This window comes from Cebus imitator, unplaced genomic scaffold (genome assembly GCF_001604975.1).
Source record: "Cebus imitator isolate Cc_AM_T3 unplaced genomic scaffold, Cebus_imitator-1.0 Scaffold90, whole genome shotgun sequence".
Classification (NCBI taxonomy): Eukaryota; Metazoa; Chordata; class Mammalia; order Primates; family Cebidae; genus Cebus; species Cebus imitator.
The window spans coordinates 5,219,734-5,237,134 of record NW_016107405.1 but is presented as its reverse complement, the minus strand read 5'-3'; the positions used below and the strand labels follow the sequence as shown (position 1 = coordinate 5,237,134).

Here is a 17,401-nt window from a genome sequence, read left to right as displayed (position 1 = left end):
GTCAGATGAATTGCTTGCAAATATTTTCTCCCATTCTATGGGTTGTCTCTTCACTTTATTGTTTCCTTTGCTGTGCAGAAGCTTTTTAGGTTGATATAATCCCATTTGTCTATTTTTGCTTTGGTTGCCTGTGCTTTGAGGTTTTACACAAAAAACATCTTTGCCCACATTAATGTCCTGGAGGATTTCCCCAATGTTTTCTTTCACAAGATTCATGGTTTCAGGTCTTAGATTTCAGTATTTAATTCATTTTGATTTGATTTTGTATATGGTGATAGAGGTCCAGCTTCATTCTTCTACATATGGTTATTCAGCTTTTCTAACACATTTGCTGAAGAGACTGTTTATTCTCCAACGTACATTCTCAGTACCTTTGTCGAAAATGAGTCGGTTATAAACATGTGAGTTTATGTCTGGGCTCTCTATTCTGTTCCATTGCTATGTGTCTGTTTTTATGCCAGTACCACGCTGGTGCAGTTGCTATAACTTTGTAATATATTTTGAAGCCAGGTAGTGTGATGCCTCCAGCTTTGTTCTTTTTGCTCAGGATTGCTCTGGCTATTCAGGGTCTTTTGTGGTTCCATATACATTTTAGATTTTTTTTCTATTTCTATAAAGAATGTGATTGGTATTTTCATAGGGATTCCATTAAATATGTGAATTTATTTGCAGAGTACTGTCAAATTTATTTGCAGCGTATTGTCATTTTGATGGTATTAATTCTGCCAATCCATGAGCATGAAATATCTTTCCACTTTTTGTGTGTCCTCTTCAATTTTTTTCCATCAGGGTTTAACAGTTTTCCTTGTATACATCTTTCACTTTTTTTATTAAATTGGTTACTAGGTATTTTGTACTTTTGTAGGTATTGTAAATGGGATTGATTTCTTGATTTCTTTTTCATATTATTCACTGTTAGCGTATATAAATGTTACTGATTTTTGTATGCTGATTTTGTATCCTGCAACTCTTCAGAATTTGTTTATCAGTTCTAACAGTTTTTGGTGGAGTCTTTAGGTTTTTCTAAATATAAGATCATGGTGTCTGCCAACAGGCCTCACTTGGCTTCTTCCTTTTTCATGGTTTTCTCTTCTATCACCTGTCTCACTGAAACTGATCTCCCCTTTTCATTACTTCCTCTCATCATCTTCTGTCTACTCCCTGTCCTCTCTGGATATTATGTAATTCCCACTATGTTAATATAGTTTCTTACCCTAGCTCTAAATAGTAAGTATATAGCCTCCTAATGAAAATCTTTTTTAATTAATAAAGTTAGAAACCTTTGGAGTAGGAGATTCATTCCCATACCTTCACCAGTTACCAGAATTTTTTCTGTGGTTTTCCAGCAAAACAGTTTCTGCTGGCTTCCCTCTACCAAATCCTCTCTCAGATTAATTTCCTCTGCCCTCAATCCCCTAGACTGAAGAGATTATCTAAAGCCTTTCTCTTCTCCATTCATTGCTCTAAGTCAGATTCAAATATTTTTACTACTTCCCATTTGGCCAACTTATGTTGTTCCTCAACAGGTGAAGTAGAAGTAAATTTTTGAGATTGTTGTTCTCTTAAGCCAAGAGTTCCTGCCATCCAATAAATGTGAAGTCCAATGTGGGGCTGCTATGTTCTTCTTTGCAAAGTAATAATGGTAAAATAACACTACCATACATTATCACCATCATTTCAGAAGGAAATTTTAACATTAAATGGTAAGGACACAATATCAGAATAAACTACAGCCCTTACATGGAATACACTAGTGACCAGCTTTATAGCTTTATGGAGCTGATCTCTACAGGGTCTTTATTTTTCTCATGTCTCTAAAACACAAGGAAAACTTCAGAGACACATACAGGTGACCAGATTAGTATTTAAGAGGTGCCATAGTACAAATTATCACACATACCTTATTTTAACCCATTTTAAAGAGGAAGTTTAATATGCTTCCCCTCAACTTGGGTTGGTCTTTGCAGCCAGCACTGGGCTTTCTATTTGGCTTTCCACTTATCCAAAACAGGTTTTTAGTAACAGGAGGGGTTCTAGAGAAACAGAATTTTAAGGATAGATTTCTTTAGTTGGTTTGGGGGTTTCTGGAGTTGGATGCTTAATATAATTAGACCCAAAAATGCTAAGGACTCTACTTCTAATACTATGGAGAACACTGACAGTCCTTGATGTGACCTGTCTAGACAGTTATGCAAAATAAATGCTTTGATACTCCTGATTCATCACTCTTCAGAGGCAAAGAGTTTGGCAACTCTACACATAATACCTTTGACCATATGTGGAGAACCAAGGAATATAATAAAGTTGTTTGGTTGCTCCTAAGTTTGCTGGACAAAGTGATGAAAGAAAACAATGAACTCAGGGATTCTAACTCTTGTCTCCAGAAGCATATCCTGAGCCTCGAATCTAAGAGTGCCCTGAGTGAGAGTCTTATCTCCTGTAGAGGAAGAGCTGAAATTGTGGGAAAACAGACATAAGCTCTTATCATGTGAGTAGCTGACCTGCAATGAAAGGTAAATGCTCAGTCTCACCAGGTATCTACTGTTAAAGTGAGGGCATTCATTGGAAAAGAATGGGACTCTGCAACTTGGAATAGAGATGTGTGGGAGGATGTTTAACATCAACTTTAAACATCTTTACACATCTTGCTTTGCTGTGTCATATGGATTTCTGAACCAATGGCACATTAGTTCAGAAATCCATATGACACAGCAAAGCAAGATGAACCTGGATGTTTTCTGAACACAAAAAGATGATCCCACACTGCCACCATCCATCTCCGCTGTTTTCAGGTTTCTGTCTTGCATACATTTCTCCACCTTTTTACTCTGGCTCTTTACAAGCTCAAGCTTCTGAAATCCACCATTATTCTAGGTCCATTTATGTTCTTTGCTACATATGTTTGTGTCCTTCTCTAAAGTTTTTCTGTTTTTCTTCTGATCATCCATTTTTCTAGACATCAACTCTGTAAAACTTTTCTTGTGCTTGTTTCTATAATAATTAGTCATCACAAGTATATGGGTACAGGTATTTAAAAAACCTTTTCTAAAACCTCTTTGCCTCTTTAATTCTATTAGAGTAGTCCCACTGAATTTAGATGGTCCCCATCTGAAGCCACTAAAATTAACTACTTCAGGTATTATGATTTAGCACACCTGCAACTGTTACAAAGATAAGGTAAGAGAGCCATACAAATAATAATCATATTGCTTTTTTGCATTTTGGGGACTTTTTTTAAAGGAAGCAATGCATAAAGAAGTGTAAATTTAGAAAGAAAATATGAAAGGAAAACAATTGTCACAATCCATCTCAATACATTTTAAAAAACTAAGCTATATTTCTACTGATCTTGATTTTGTACAAGATTCCATTTTGATGACTATATTTTTATTTTGAGATTAAGTCTTGCTCTGTCACCCAGGCTGGAATGCAATGGCACAATCTTAGCTCACTGCAGCCTCCGCTTCCCGGGTTCAAGTCATTTTCCTTACTCAGCCTCCCTTTTTGTATTTTTAGTAGAGATGGAGTTTCACCAGGCTGGCCAGGCTGGTTTCGAACTCCTGACCTCAAGTGATCCACCCGCCTTGGACTCCCTAAGTGCTGGGATTACAGATGTGAGCCACAGCGACTGGCCCCATTTTGATAATTTTTAGTTAAACTGAGTTGCATTTATTTTATAGTATCTTAGATTGTAAAATTTGACAAAGAATTATATCTTCCTTTATTTTCCATTTTATTTACAGTTTTTTTTTCCTTTTCAACAAAGTAATATATGATTGCTTACATTTTTTTCAAATATTTCAGAAATCTATTAATGGGGTGGTAAAAGGTTTCTATGAGTCCACTCCCCAACATATAGACATGTGGAAGATAATCACTGTAACCTGTTGGTGTATATCCTTCCAGATTTTTTTCTTGTACATACACTAATATACATATTACTAATCAGCATGTTTTTAAGGGAGAAGGACTCCACCACTTACCAAAATAAGCCCTGATATTAGTGAGGAAGTGCCTGTCAGGGCCACGTAGAACTTCGGCGTTAATGTGTTCAAAAACATGCTCACTGAAAAAGAAAAGAGAGAGAAAGGGAGAACAAGGAATGTATGTCAGTAAAAGCAGCTCTTTCATTTTTCTCTCTAGTAAAATCATTTATTTCTGATGATGAGAACTCTTAGAACCATAGTGAGGTCCCATTAAAATTATTCACCAATACATAGGCTCAGAATACTAGGTGTAAAGTAATATACCTTGGGGGGGGGGGAAGCTAAGTATGAGAAAAAAGAAAAGTTTTAGTTTCTAACTCTCAAAACAATTGTTGAGAATGGTTCTCATGGATTCAAAACCATGAAAGAGTTTAATCAAAGTTGGTTACAAAACTGTTAGCCAAAAAGAGAAGGTGCTCTTACACGTTTTGTGGGACCTGCACATCAAAGTCCTTGATGCGCCAACAAGCAGTATTTCAACCTTAGAATAAATGGAAAATAGCTATATTTAATATATTAGTTATTAAAGATTATTATGCTATGGTTACCCCTAAGAGGGAAGGACAAATTAACAAGTTATTAGGTTGGTGCAAAAGTAATTGTGGTTTTGGCCATTGTATGATGAGTACAAGTTGGGTTTTTTTTTTTTTTTTCCCAACTTACTTAAAAGGCTTTTAAACTGATCATTGAAATAAATGGAGTCAATGAAAAAAATGAAAAATAAACCACTAAGAATGAATGTTCACTGCCAGGCACCTTCCTTTTTTTTTTTTTTTTTTTTTTTTCCCAAAGCAAGTTTACTAAGAAAGTAAAGGAATAAAGAATGGCTACTCCATAGGCAGAGTAGCTCAGGCAACTTCTTGACCAATTCCTCCACTCTGTTCATATCCACTATTCAGTCAATCTGGTTGCTTACTGATTAGAGTTCCCTTATAAATATTTTATACATATATCTAATTCATTGTTATTTATATCTAGATACTACACAAAACTTTTACTATTATCAAATGGGCTTTTTGCAAGAATATTCACATTTCTTGACTGAATCTGTTTGTAGAAGGGAATCACATCCAGTCTGGTTTTAGAAGTAGGGCTTTGATGTCATTCGAGGGAAAGGCATTGGCATCTGTCCTGAGCTCAGCCCAGAAAGCAAAGTAATATACCAAAATGAAAAGAGATCCCAACGGTCACTCACACAACAAATATTTTTCTCTGTTTATGAATAAGACCACGGGTAAAGAATGGATGAATGAATCAGACACATTTCCCACCCTCTAGAAGATCAAGTGCAGTTGAAACACACAAGCAAATGAGCGACTATTACTTAAGTGCATAGATAGGTCCTGGGCACAGGATTTTATGAAAACACATGAGGAATGCATCCCAGGCTGGGTGGCAGGGAAGACGTCCAGGAGACGGACACATCTAAGACGAATCCTGAAGAACAAGCAAGAGTTATCCAGACCAAAGTGGACAGAAAGAGGGATGGGAGCACAATCTAAATAGAGGAAAGGACCTGCCTCGAGGTGCCACGGAGACAGCATGGGCCTTTCCAAGAAGATGCAAGGGTTCAGGAGGAAAGAAGATTAAACAACAAAGACATGGATGTAGAAGGGTGCACTGACTCCATTCTTTCATGCTACCAGATCACCCTCTCAATAAGTTCACCTCCCACAATGCAGCGCACTTNCCAGATGGAGTCTTGCTTAGCCACCCAGGCTAAAGTGCAGTGGCATGATCTCAGCTCACTGCAACCTCCGCCTCCCAGGTTCAAGTGATTCTCCTGCCTCAGCTTCCTGAGTAGCTAGGATTACAGGCTCCTGCCACCACGCCTGGCTAACTTCTGTATTTTTAGTAGAGACAGGGTTTCACCATGTTGGCCAAGCTGGTTTCGAACACCTGACCTTGATCTGCCAGCCTCAGCCTCCCAAAGTGCTGAGATTATAGGAGTGAGCCACTGTGCCCAGCCCCACTGCACCCACTCTTAAATGAATGTTTGACTTGAGGTATTTCATTTGCAATCACAAGAGACTGGACTAACACAATATACTCAGTCAATATTTACACCTTGAACTAAATGGACCCCTTCCAAGGAGGCAGAAGAAGGCACAGAAGTAGTGATTAGCTTAGGGCTGTGAGGTAAGAGGAGGAAGGTACAGTTGAGTTGAGGAGGCTTTGCCTGGCCATCAACCCCCCCCTCCACACACACACAAAAATATAGTGATACGTCATTTCCCATGCAACAGTTTGTGGAAGGAAGGAGATTTTTAAAAAGGAAAAAAATCAAATGCACACAAAACACTCCTAGAGCTTACAACTGCTAGTATGCTTCAAAGGTGCTTAAAATTCTCAAAATTTCCCTCCACACTATGAGTGACCCCACATTCCCTGTTATTTTTCTAAAAGTCAGCAGAATATTCACTTTTTTATTCTGTAACTATAAACATTCATATCTGTACCATATACTTTTCAGTAGGTTTCTGCAAACAAACTGAGTGCCACTGAAATCCATTTGTAAAATAGAGGAAAAGATTTGCCTAAATTAGAAGAGTTTTAGTAGCCCTGCTGTTAACTGCCTAGCAACAAAAGCAAAAAGCAATGGAGATGAAAGATTTTCTGCTGAAAAACCACTGATTCACTGGAGGCAAAAGACTCAAGATTTAATCAGTAATTGAAAAAAGAACAACACTGAGTTTTTTTAAAAGAGATAAAAATAAAGATTCCATTAATTTGATTTTATTTAAGATTATATATCAATAATAATTAAAATTTATTTCTCTGAAATATCCATGTATAAGAAGGTGGCAGAGTTGACAGAAATAATGGTAGGCATTAAAAGAAATGGAGACACAAACAGAAAACAGAGAAACAGAAACAGAAATACCTAGAGAGTGAGAGATACCCATTTAATAATCTATTAATTTATAATCTTATTAAATAATCTGACTAAAAACATTCAGATGTGGCATGTGGCAATTCTGGACATATGTCAACACTTGGTACTTGCCATTTCAACCTATATATTTATCTATGTGTTTAAGGATTATAACAAAGCATTTCCACAGATTAGAGAAGTTAATTTTCACTTCAGCTCCATTAAATCAATATTATTATTCACGCTGTCTTGCAGCCGGAGGCTGGGCAAGGACCTCAATGCCAGTCAGCCTGCCCTCAAGTTCATGCTCTTAGCATCACAGGGGACACATGGGAATATTACCGAAAAGCCTTAAGCAAAAATGGACAAAAGGAAACGACAGTAGCCTTTCATCAGAAAAGGAGAGGAAGCTCTAAATAAATGATACTATAAGACAGATTTCTTAAGCACTGCACTTATTTTTATCTCTGACTTTTATAGATAAGTCCCCTGTGAGCTTGTCATTTGTGTGTGAAGCACTAGAGTGGAAAGGCAGTAAAAATTCTATTAAATTAGGAGGGCTGCAAACTATCGACCAAACTGCCTTAAAACCAAGAAATATCTCGCCTAGTTTCATCAAAGTCATTAGCAATTATTTTTGAAAACATATGAGGGCCTGATAAAGTAACTAAATTTGCACCAGAGAACTGTGGGGTATGTACTTTGAGACATAAAATGGATATCCCTAATATTCTATAGGCACATCAAGGTCACCTCCATACACACTAGGGCTAAGCAAAACCAATGTTAAAAACCAATATGTAACAACTAATCTAGCTTTGTGAAAATAAACTAATACTTTACTAAGGCACTATTTCAATAAATCAGAGGGCTTTTCATCTGACCTGGTTGGGCACCTCTAACAGGTCACCGCTCAAAGAACATTACATCAGTTATTGAAGGGCAGCCTCAGGGAATGCATCGCATAGAGTTCTAAAGATGCTGAACCTTCACTTGGCACAGGCTTCTCATTTAATCGATCAGTAAATGTGAAGGAATTAAGTGTGGCACTGAGAAGAAACTAAGTAGGTGGGGTAGGTACATGGATTGAAAATTAAATTACCTCTATGGATCACAGAAAAGAATAGGTAAGCATATAATATACCAGGTTCAACTGTGGGAAATGAAGAACCACCCTAGTGAACAAAGAATTAATACCAGAATGCTTACTCAGGAATCCTGTGGCACAGCCCTATGAAGCCAGGCCACCTTCTGGCTCTCATGACAGTAATAGCCTTCCACTTTTTCTTTTCTTTTCTTTTTTTTTTTTTCTTCTTGAGACAGTCTTGCTCTGTCACCAGGGCTGGAGTGCAGTGGTGCAATCTCTCAGCTCACTGCAACCTCTGCCTCCTGGATTCAAGCGATTCTTGTGCCTCAGCCTCCCAAGTAGCTGGGATTACAGGAATGCGTCACCATTCCCAGCTAATTTTTGTATTTTTAGTAGAGACAGGGTTTCACCATGTTGGCCAGAATGGTCTCCATCTCTTGACCTCGTGATCTGCCTGTCTCGGCCTCCCAAAGTGCTAGGATTACAGGCTTGAGCCACCGTGCCCAGCCTCCTTCCACTATTTTCTTCAGGTTATGAGCAACTCCCATATTACACTCCTGGAAAAGGTCTCTGTAAAGCAGAGCAGACATATAATCCTGTGTGTTTGCCTCCTTACATATATTCCACCTCTCACAAGAAAGCCTTCGAATGAAGAAGGTAAGGCAGCATCAATGCCTTGGAGGTACTGACTAGATAGAACTGAATAAGCAGCATGACAAAGTCCACAACATCCAAAAATATGGGTCTGCTTTGTGCCATGTTCCTTATTAATGCTTTGCTAAAATATGACATGCAAAATAAAAAAAAAAGTTAATAATCAGCAATAATTCAAAGGGTTAAAAAAGAGTCCCTGGGAGAAAAGTTTAGAGAAACTAAGTTATTTAGGCTGAAGAAAGGAAACAAACAAACAATCCAAGGGACTTTATATAAAAGCATTATGCCTGGGACAGAGACCAGGATTAGGAGACCCAGTCTCCAAATGTGAGACCAACTGTGTCATATGTCCCTGAGAGTGTCCCACGCTCTTGCAGAACTTTGGTTTCCTATCTGTTTCCCAGAACTGCTCTGAGGCTGAGATGAAATGTGCATTTGCTCTTACCATCGGTCTATATTCACTGAGTGCCTACCCTGAACCAGATTCTGGGAACACAACAGCTTATAGAGCACTGCCCCTGACCACAAGAGCCTCACAATCCAATGGGTGAGAGAAGCAAATAACTGGATAAGCAAATGGGAAGGGACACACGAGGAAATTATAAGGGACAGGGCACTAAAAGGAATGGAAGATGAAGAAAAATCCCTGCCAAGAAAAAGCATCTCATCTGATACTTATAGGATGAATGGGAAGTTAACCAGGTAAAGTTATCTGTGGTTGCAGGCACTAGGGGACAGTAAGGGGTAGAGCTATAGGGCATTCCATGAAGAGTACTACAGCCCTGGGGCCTGAGGGTGAATGTCCAGGGAAGGAAAGGGAAGAGAGGTTGAGGCACTGGTGGGGAATTAAATATGTGAAATTACTACCTAAGGGCCTGTATACGAATACATGGAATATGGATTGACTAGAGTGAATGGCTATTCTCAGTTTCCATTAGGATGAGACAAATTAGCATGAATCCAAATAGTACTTCTAAAAATTAGGACAGCTGTTTGGTCTTCTCCAAAATTACCAAAATGATTTTTGGAGTACTTCTCTCTACAAGTTTATGCAATGCGTATATGGACAATGCTGCCCAACTAAAAAGATAAATAATAGGGGGCTTTGGTTTACTTACTTTCTCTGTAAATCAAGGTGGGTGAAAATCTCTTTACAAAAAGCATTCATGTACATTTGAGACTGTTTCATTGTCTATAAAATTTAAAAAGTAATACCTATCTTGCATGGTTGTCACAAGAACTAAATGTAATACTATAGATAAAGTGCCTAATATGGCAGGCCTCATCAAATAATATGTATTATAATTGCTGGTTTTCTTTGGATAATTTGTCCTTTTTTTTCTTTTGAAATGGAGTCTCACTCTGCTCCCCAGGCTGGAGTGCAGTGGCATTATCTTGGCTCACAGCAACCTCCCCCTCCTGGGTTCAAGTGATTCTCCTGCTTCAGCCTCCCAAGTAGGTGGGATTACAAGCATGCACCACTACACCTGGCTAATTTTGTAGTTTTAGTAGAGACAAGGGTTTTACCATGTTGCCCAGGCTGATCTTGAACTCCTGACCTCAGGTGAATCACCTGCCTTGGCCTCCCAAAGTGCTGGGATTACAGGAGTGAGCCACCGCGCCTGGCCTGATTTGGCATCTTATATTACTATAGTTGTAGAACGCAGGGGAGACTGAGCTGAATGTGTAAATGCTACCAGTGGTAGTAGTAGCTCTCATATTAGCATTAACTAAGCATCTTCTATTGCCAAGCACTGTGCTACAGTGTACAGCCCAGGAAGTAAAACATCCACACTGTGATTAGTCCTTATGTGAAATATGGATGCCCTACAAAACAAATGAAGAATCATTTAATAAAAAGGTCCTTTTATCTGGATTCCAGTTACTTGGGGTAGTACTAAACTTAAGGATGAATTTGAAAGAAGCCATTTTAGAAGGCACAGAAATGTCCCTGAAGTCTACCATGTGTTCCTAAATCTCTGATTACTGCCTTACTAGTTACCCTGGGAACAATCATTGAGTCACAGGCCATATGGGAACCACCTGTGATCCTGTTCATTCATTTTCTTCAAGTCTTCTTATAGCGTACGACAAAAGCCATGTTAAAGCCTAAACCATAACCTAAGCATGCTGGTTAGCAAATGTTTTCATTGCAAGGGATGAATATTCAAGGCCACAATACCTTCCAGGCCCAAAGTCTGGGCTATTAGGGTGGATTAAGAAATGGTCAGTTTCATGCAAAGCAGCATTTCTGATTTAGTTACTGAAAATGTGCTTTTCCATAGAAAGCACATTACGAGACAAGTTAGTCTAGCAGGGACTTTGCCTCAGACTGTTTTCTCAGACTTCCAAAATGAGGTAGGGAACACACTGGAATAATCGGTCATTTGTATTTTTCCATGTGATAATAGAGAATATTCTCTTCTCTCATTTCATTGTCCTTTCAACCTTACTAACTCCTCTCTTCCTTCCTGTCAGCTTCTATTAAGTAAGGCTGCAACTTTACTTCTGCCCTTGCTCATTTACCCAAGGGGAAGAGAATGAAAAATAGAAGCTCTAATAGCTTAGTTGATACTCCTGCTAATTTCAAACAGATTTCCAGATTGCACAGCTTTTAAAATTTAAGAACTTTTCCTCAGAATGACCCTGTGACAGACAAACACTAAAGTGACTCCAACAATCCCTGATCTCCTGGTATTCGTAACTTTATGTGACCCCTTTCCCTTGAATATGGCTGGGACATGGAGTATGGGACTTCCTTCTAACAAACAGCTATGTAAGATTTCATGTTGGCAGCAGACAGAGAGATCCTTCTTACTGGCTTCATAAAGTGGCCACGTGGACAAGCCCATGGAGCAATGGACGGCAGGCAGCCTCTACAACAGCCATTCAGAAACCCAAGCCCTCAGTGCTACAGCAATGATTACTGCCAACAGCCTGAGTGAGCCTGGAAGCAGATTCTCCCCTAACTGAACTTGCAATTGAGATAGCAGCCTGGTCAACACCTTGATTATAGCCTTGTGAGGCCAAGAGCAAAAGACCCAGCTGACACAGGACTCCTGACACAGAAACTGAGAGATAAGAAGTGTGTGTTAAGCCTCTTTATTTATGGAAATTTGTTATGCAGTAATGTAAAACTGATACCGTCACCAATATAATAATTCATGAAAATAAAGATCAACATTGACATCTCATAATGCTAATTCAGTATGCCAAGAAAGGGTGCTAAGATACACCAACTCTATATGCCCGAGAGCTTCTTTCCCAATTGTTCATAAATAAAATACAACTTCTCTGCTGCCATGACATGCTATTTCACATGCCAGCATGTAACTGTCTTTGCAAATGTGCTAATACTAAAGTAGACACTGAGAGGAGCTGTTTTTTCAATATGGAATAAAATATCTTCATTTCACCCAGTAAATGGTTTTTTTTTCCTAGTCATATTATAAATAGACAACATTTGCATGTTTTTAAAAAATCAGTTATATATCAAAGCAGCACATCAGTTCAATCATGGATTAAAAGCACAGGGCAAGCACTTCTTTTCCTCATTTGTTGTTTCTGCTGCCCCTCTCCTTGCCCTTGGCCCTGGTCTCCTTGGGCTCTGATAAGGTCTTGAGTTTTTATGCATCACAATCCCCTTAATAAATCCTGTGTCATTTCTCCTTGAGGAAAATACATGGAAGTATATCTTTAGACCTATTCCTATGGCAAGAAACCCTCATAAATCATTCTGTCTACTCTTCCCTCTACTCTTGATGTTGCCTGGGCAACTTTACAGGTAGACTGTTTCTGCTGTACTGGGCATCTGGCTCTGCTGAGGAGTGGAGCTGAGCACATGCTTTCCTCAGCTGTGATCTGGGAAACTCTACTGGAGTAAACTGTATTGGTGGGAACAATGCAGTGTTCAGTCTTCATGGCACCTTCTCTCTTGCTGGAGGGAGGCCATCTGTCAACCTTCCCTGATATCATGAAGAACCATCCAAAGCTCAGTCACACACAAAGCTGAATAACCCTCAAGGACAAGTGGAGCAAGATATCAGGTGATCTGTTCCCTTTTAGTAACAGGAACCTTGATAATGAAGATCTCCACCCTGGTCAAGAACAGGAGAAAGACCTGTGTAAAGTCTTATTATATTTTTAATTATTTAAAATATGTTTCAATTTATGTTTGAAGACTATTTTATGAGTTTTTCTGTTTCTCATAAACTATTTAATACCAGGAAGAAAAAAATAAATGTCTGCTTGTACAGAAAGCAAACCTTCCTCATAGTATGCTGAAGAGAAATAGAAACTTTGCTAAGACAGGGTGTTCTAGGCTCTAGGAACCTCTTGCCTACAAGCACACATACTGTGTCTCAAACCTCCAGCAGCCAACACAGAGCACTCAGCACAGAGCCTGGTCCACACAGTACTCAATGTTTGATAAATGATGAATGACTACAAGGGGCAGAATTCTAGGTAAGAAAGTTATAAACATCTCCCAGGACTTCTGATAATAAACTTCATTAGAAAATATAAATCTAGGTCAGGCGCAGTGGCTCACGCCTGTAATCCCAGCACTTTGGGAGGCTGAGGCAGGTAGATCCCCTGAGGTCGGGAGTTCAAGACCAGCCTGACCAACATGGAGAAACCTCATCTCTCCTAAAAATACAAAACTAGCCAGGCATGATGGCACACGCCTGTAATCTCAGCTACTCGGGAGGCTGAGGCAGGAGAATCACTTGAACCCAAAAGGCAGAGGTTGTGGTGAGTCAAGATCATGCCATTGCACTCCAGCCTGGGCAACAAAAGTGAAATTCCATCTCAAAAAAAAAAAAAAGAAAGAAAATATAAATCTGACAAAACTAAAAGTCTTTGATGGTGGGGTCCTTGCCGCGTGTGTGTGTGTGTGTTTGTGTGTGTGTGTGTGTGTGTGTGTGTGTGTGTGTGTGTGTTTCTATCCCTAGACTACATGCACAATCTGAATTTCACATTAGGAAGACTCAATGACTACTACACATTGATACATTGATAAATCAAGATGGTCCCAGATATATTATCCTCTTACAGCAAGACCATGGCTACGTAGAACCCTCAGAAATTAGCCATGCGAGATCGTTATGCTTTTATCCTAGTAAACCAAAGACACTTGTTAATGCAATTTCTCAATGGATCTTTCCAAAATGCATTATATACTTGACTGCACCCTTAAACAGAATGGCCTGAACATATTTCAATCTTTGATTGATAACTCTAAGTAATCAAAACAAATGTAAACTGCAGTATTATGTTAGCATAGAAGAAAGTTTTTAAAAAACTGTTGAAGTACTCTAAGTCATGGTCCTCCAAAAGTAAGCAATCCTGGACAGGGGTGTTTTTTTTTTCAGTCTTTTGTCAACTGATACACTATCAGATATTAACTATTATTATTTGTTATTGTGTAAAACTGCTTTTTCTCCTTCATGTGCTACTTAAAAATCTGTTGTGATTTCAAAGGTGCATGACCAGCTTTGGTCATTCAATGGATATTTATATTCAATGTGTGGCTGGGCAACACATAAAACACTGGTGATACAAAGATGTATGATATATATATAATTCTTATCCTCAAGGAATTCTGGGTTTTGTGGGAGAAGCAGACATGGAGACAAACTGGCAGGCAATTATAATTCTGGTGTTGCTGGAAATATAAAGCTAGTACTCTGAACTCAGTCGTGGGCTGGAATGAGTGGCAGAATATGCATATAGGAACATTTCCTTGAGAAGGTTGCTAAGTAGAGCCCTAAAAGATGTGTATTGTAACTATGTAAAATAACAGATGCGTTTGAGCGCCAAAGGTAAGGCCTTCCCTTGGTAATTATTTGATGCTCATCTGCATTTGCTATACACACTGGCCTTTTTTTTCTTACTTAGCCCTTGGTGCTCCGGAGAGTTGAAATTATTGGATTGCTGAGTTCTTGCAAGGTGCAGTGTCACTGTCAAGAGCTATAATACATGCTCTTACAGGGTGGCTGGGGTGAGTGGTATAAAGGACACTTCCATTTGTTCTTGTGTTCACACTGGATTACTCCAAAAGGCTCTTCGCAGCGTCAGCCATGGAAAATGTGCTAGGACTTTTCCATTATCTTGAGGGGAATTTGTTCACTAACTTCTCATTTACTCTTCCTATATTGGAAGTTATACTGAAAAATATTACAGAAACTTTAATAGTCAGATTTGAGAAGATTACATGTTACAAAGCTGAATACAGCAATTTGTTACTTAACGTGCTGGAACTTAATAAAAGGGCTCAAAATACAATAATTAGCTGTTTGAACAGATAATTATTAAACCTAAAATGCATGGAAATGACTAAGAAATGTAAGAATATTAACAAGCAAAATGGAATAACTTTAGGTAGTAAATTTCTATATTCTATTCTTTGGGTAGTAAAATTCTATATTGTAAAACATCTTTCATATATGCCCTACATTTACTAATACTAGCTAGTTCAATTACCTAAAATATATTTAGCTTATAAAAAATATCAGACACTGAGCTAAACACTGGGGGCAGAAAATAACATGATAATGAGACTGACCCTACCCTTAAGAAGGGAAAATGAGATGGCTACACAAATAACACAGAATGTTTCATAAACATCTCAGAAGAGATGTCCAGATAAAATCTAGAGGAAGTAAACATTACTTTCAGCTAGGAGGGTTAGAGAAGGTTAATGAATGGGATATCCTTCCTTCTGGGCTTAGAAAGAAGGATAAGCTATGAACATGAGATTAGAGAGGAAAGAAGAGATGGTATGGACTCTAGGTAGATATCACAGCGTACATGAAGGAATTGGGTTGGAGAACAGGGCGGACGAGGAGAAGCAGTGGGAGAGAAAGCTGGCTTAAATGCCAAACCAAGAAAAGTGGACTTTATATAGCAGGCAGAAAGAAGATACTCACTATTCATAACCAGAGATGTGACAAAGACAGATAGATCTGGTATCAATGGGATAGTGTATAAAATGTAAAATGCGCAGCTTCAGGAATTATTTCAGAGGGAAGTGCCTGTAATATCACTGGCGAGGGGAGTTGGGCGTATCAGATGTTGCAGACTTATATTCAACAGGATGTGGCTTTTCCCAATGTGGTATAAAGAGCAAGAGTCTGGGCATGTTGGTGAAATGGGGCCAAAGTCAAATTTCAAGTGATTAAAGACAGTGAATAGTAAGGAAATTAAGGCAGCCAACTCAGCTACTTCTATGGGAAGTCTGGCAGTAAAGAGAAGAGCATTTATCATTAAGTGTGACTTAAGTTAAACAAAAGTATAAATGGCACTGAATGTAAGTAAATTATGACTAAAACTCAAACCCTTATTCTACTGTAAGAACCATCAGCCCTTCGAAGAAATACAATACTGGTTCATTCTTACGTCAAACTTTTAAAGATGTACGTGCAATTAATCATTTTGAATGTGTCTCCTTTCTCTGAGATTCTTTTATATATGCCTTTAAGAAGAATTAAAACACAGAGAACTTTAACTGGCATGATTTTGAAACTGACACCTACAAATATGTATATTCCTGTTTTGTCAGCTGAGATTACATGACAAAACAAAAATCTATTTTCTATTCTATTTATTCTGATTTTTACACTTTCTATTAATTTACCTGCTTTGTTTTGAAACCATCTGCTAACTGAAAACTAAATAATGTGCCTCAGAGAAAGATAATATTTTGGGTCAGAGAAGTAGCTACAGGCCATGGGGTAGTAAAATTCAAATCTGATCCTAAGTTAGGTTTTTCTTTTCATTATATTCACTAACAATTCAATGACTAATTGACTTCTCTTTTGAGGAGAAAACTGCCCCACAGAAGGTGGCCTGCTGCAAGCTGTAAGACTGTCTTCCTCTAGATGGGGGTGTGTAACCCACAGAGATAAGAGGCTACAGGGGAAACCAACATACAGGCCACTATTTTAGTATTCAACAGCTCCAACTGCGTGATTGTCCAAAATAAGCCCTTGGCCTTATCATTTTCAATTCCAGTTAACTATACTTGGCTTTATATTTGTACCTAGTGACCAGTCGTTATTCCAGAAGGCAACTAAAATTATCTCCTTAGGTCCTGGCCTGTGAACTGTGGTTAATCACAAAGGCACCTGGCTTTACATAATGTCTATGGGTAACAGTCAGTGGAAACTGAAGCACTGATATTTTCTAATATTGGAAAGCCAGTTTAAGATGCATTTAAATTCCAGGTACTTTTCATTACCACACAAACCTCAAGCTAAATTCATCCCTAATAAAAATGCTCCTATCCCCTGTAAATGGCCTTTTCCCCTCTTAAATATCTATTCTTATTATCTCAAATAGTGTTCAAAATGGTCATCCCTCACGGTGAACAATCTATTCATCTGTGATGCAGAAGAAAAAAGAAAGAAATTTCATGTTTTTAATTAGCAACTGTCTAATGCCTAGATCCTTAGAATCCAGACAGTGGTTCTTCAAGTGGATCGGTAGTTGGTTAAAACTCAAGGTTAACGAAGCTACAGTCCTAGGTTTGAATGAGTCAGTCAACCTCACACCAAGAAGTCCTATTCCACAAACTCAGACGGTACCTCTGGCCCAGCTGTATTACAAACGAGTATTACCACTGGAAGGCCAACCACCATGTTAATATAGAAACAAACAAATCTATATCCCCAAAATGGATGGGGATTGCTTTTGCTTTTCAAAGTTTTTTTCCCAAAACATTTTTTAAAATACAGAAAATTAAAACAAAACAACAAAGACATTCCTCCCAGCCCAGGAAAGAAAAGAAACCAAAAAAAA

At 38.5% G+C, this 17,401-nt stretch overlaps 1 protein-coding gene across 15 annotated transcripts in view; it reads right to left on the bottom strand.

Moving 5' to 3' along the window:
- ST7 (suppression of tumorigenicity 7) overlaps positions 1-17,401 on the bottom strand; it is a 300,125-nt gene that overhangs the window by 130,163 nt on the left and 152,561 nt on the right. For all 15 annotated transcript variants that reach the window (XM_017535062.2, XM_017535063.2, XM_017535069.2 and 12 more), the window contains exon 2: positions 3,984-4,066. In XM_017535062.2, coding sequence (XP_017390551.1) covers positions 3,984-4,066 — 83 coding nt within the window. The remainder of the gene's footprint in view (positions 1-3,983; positions 4,067-17,401) is intronic.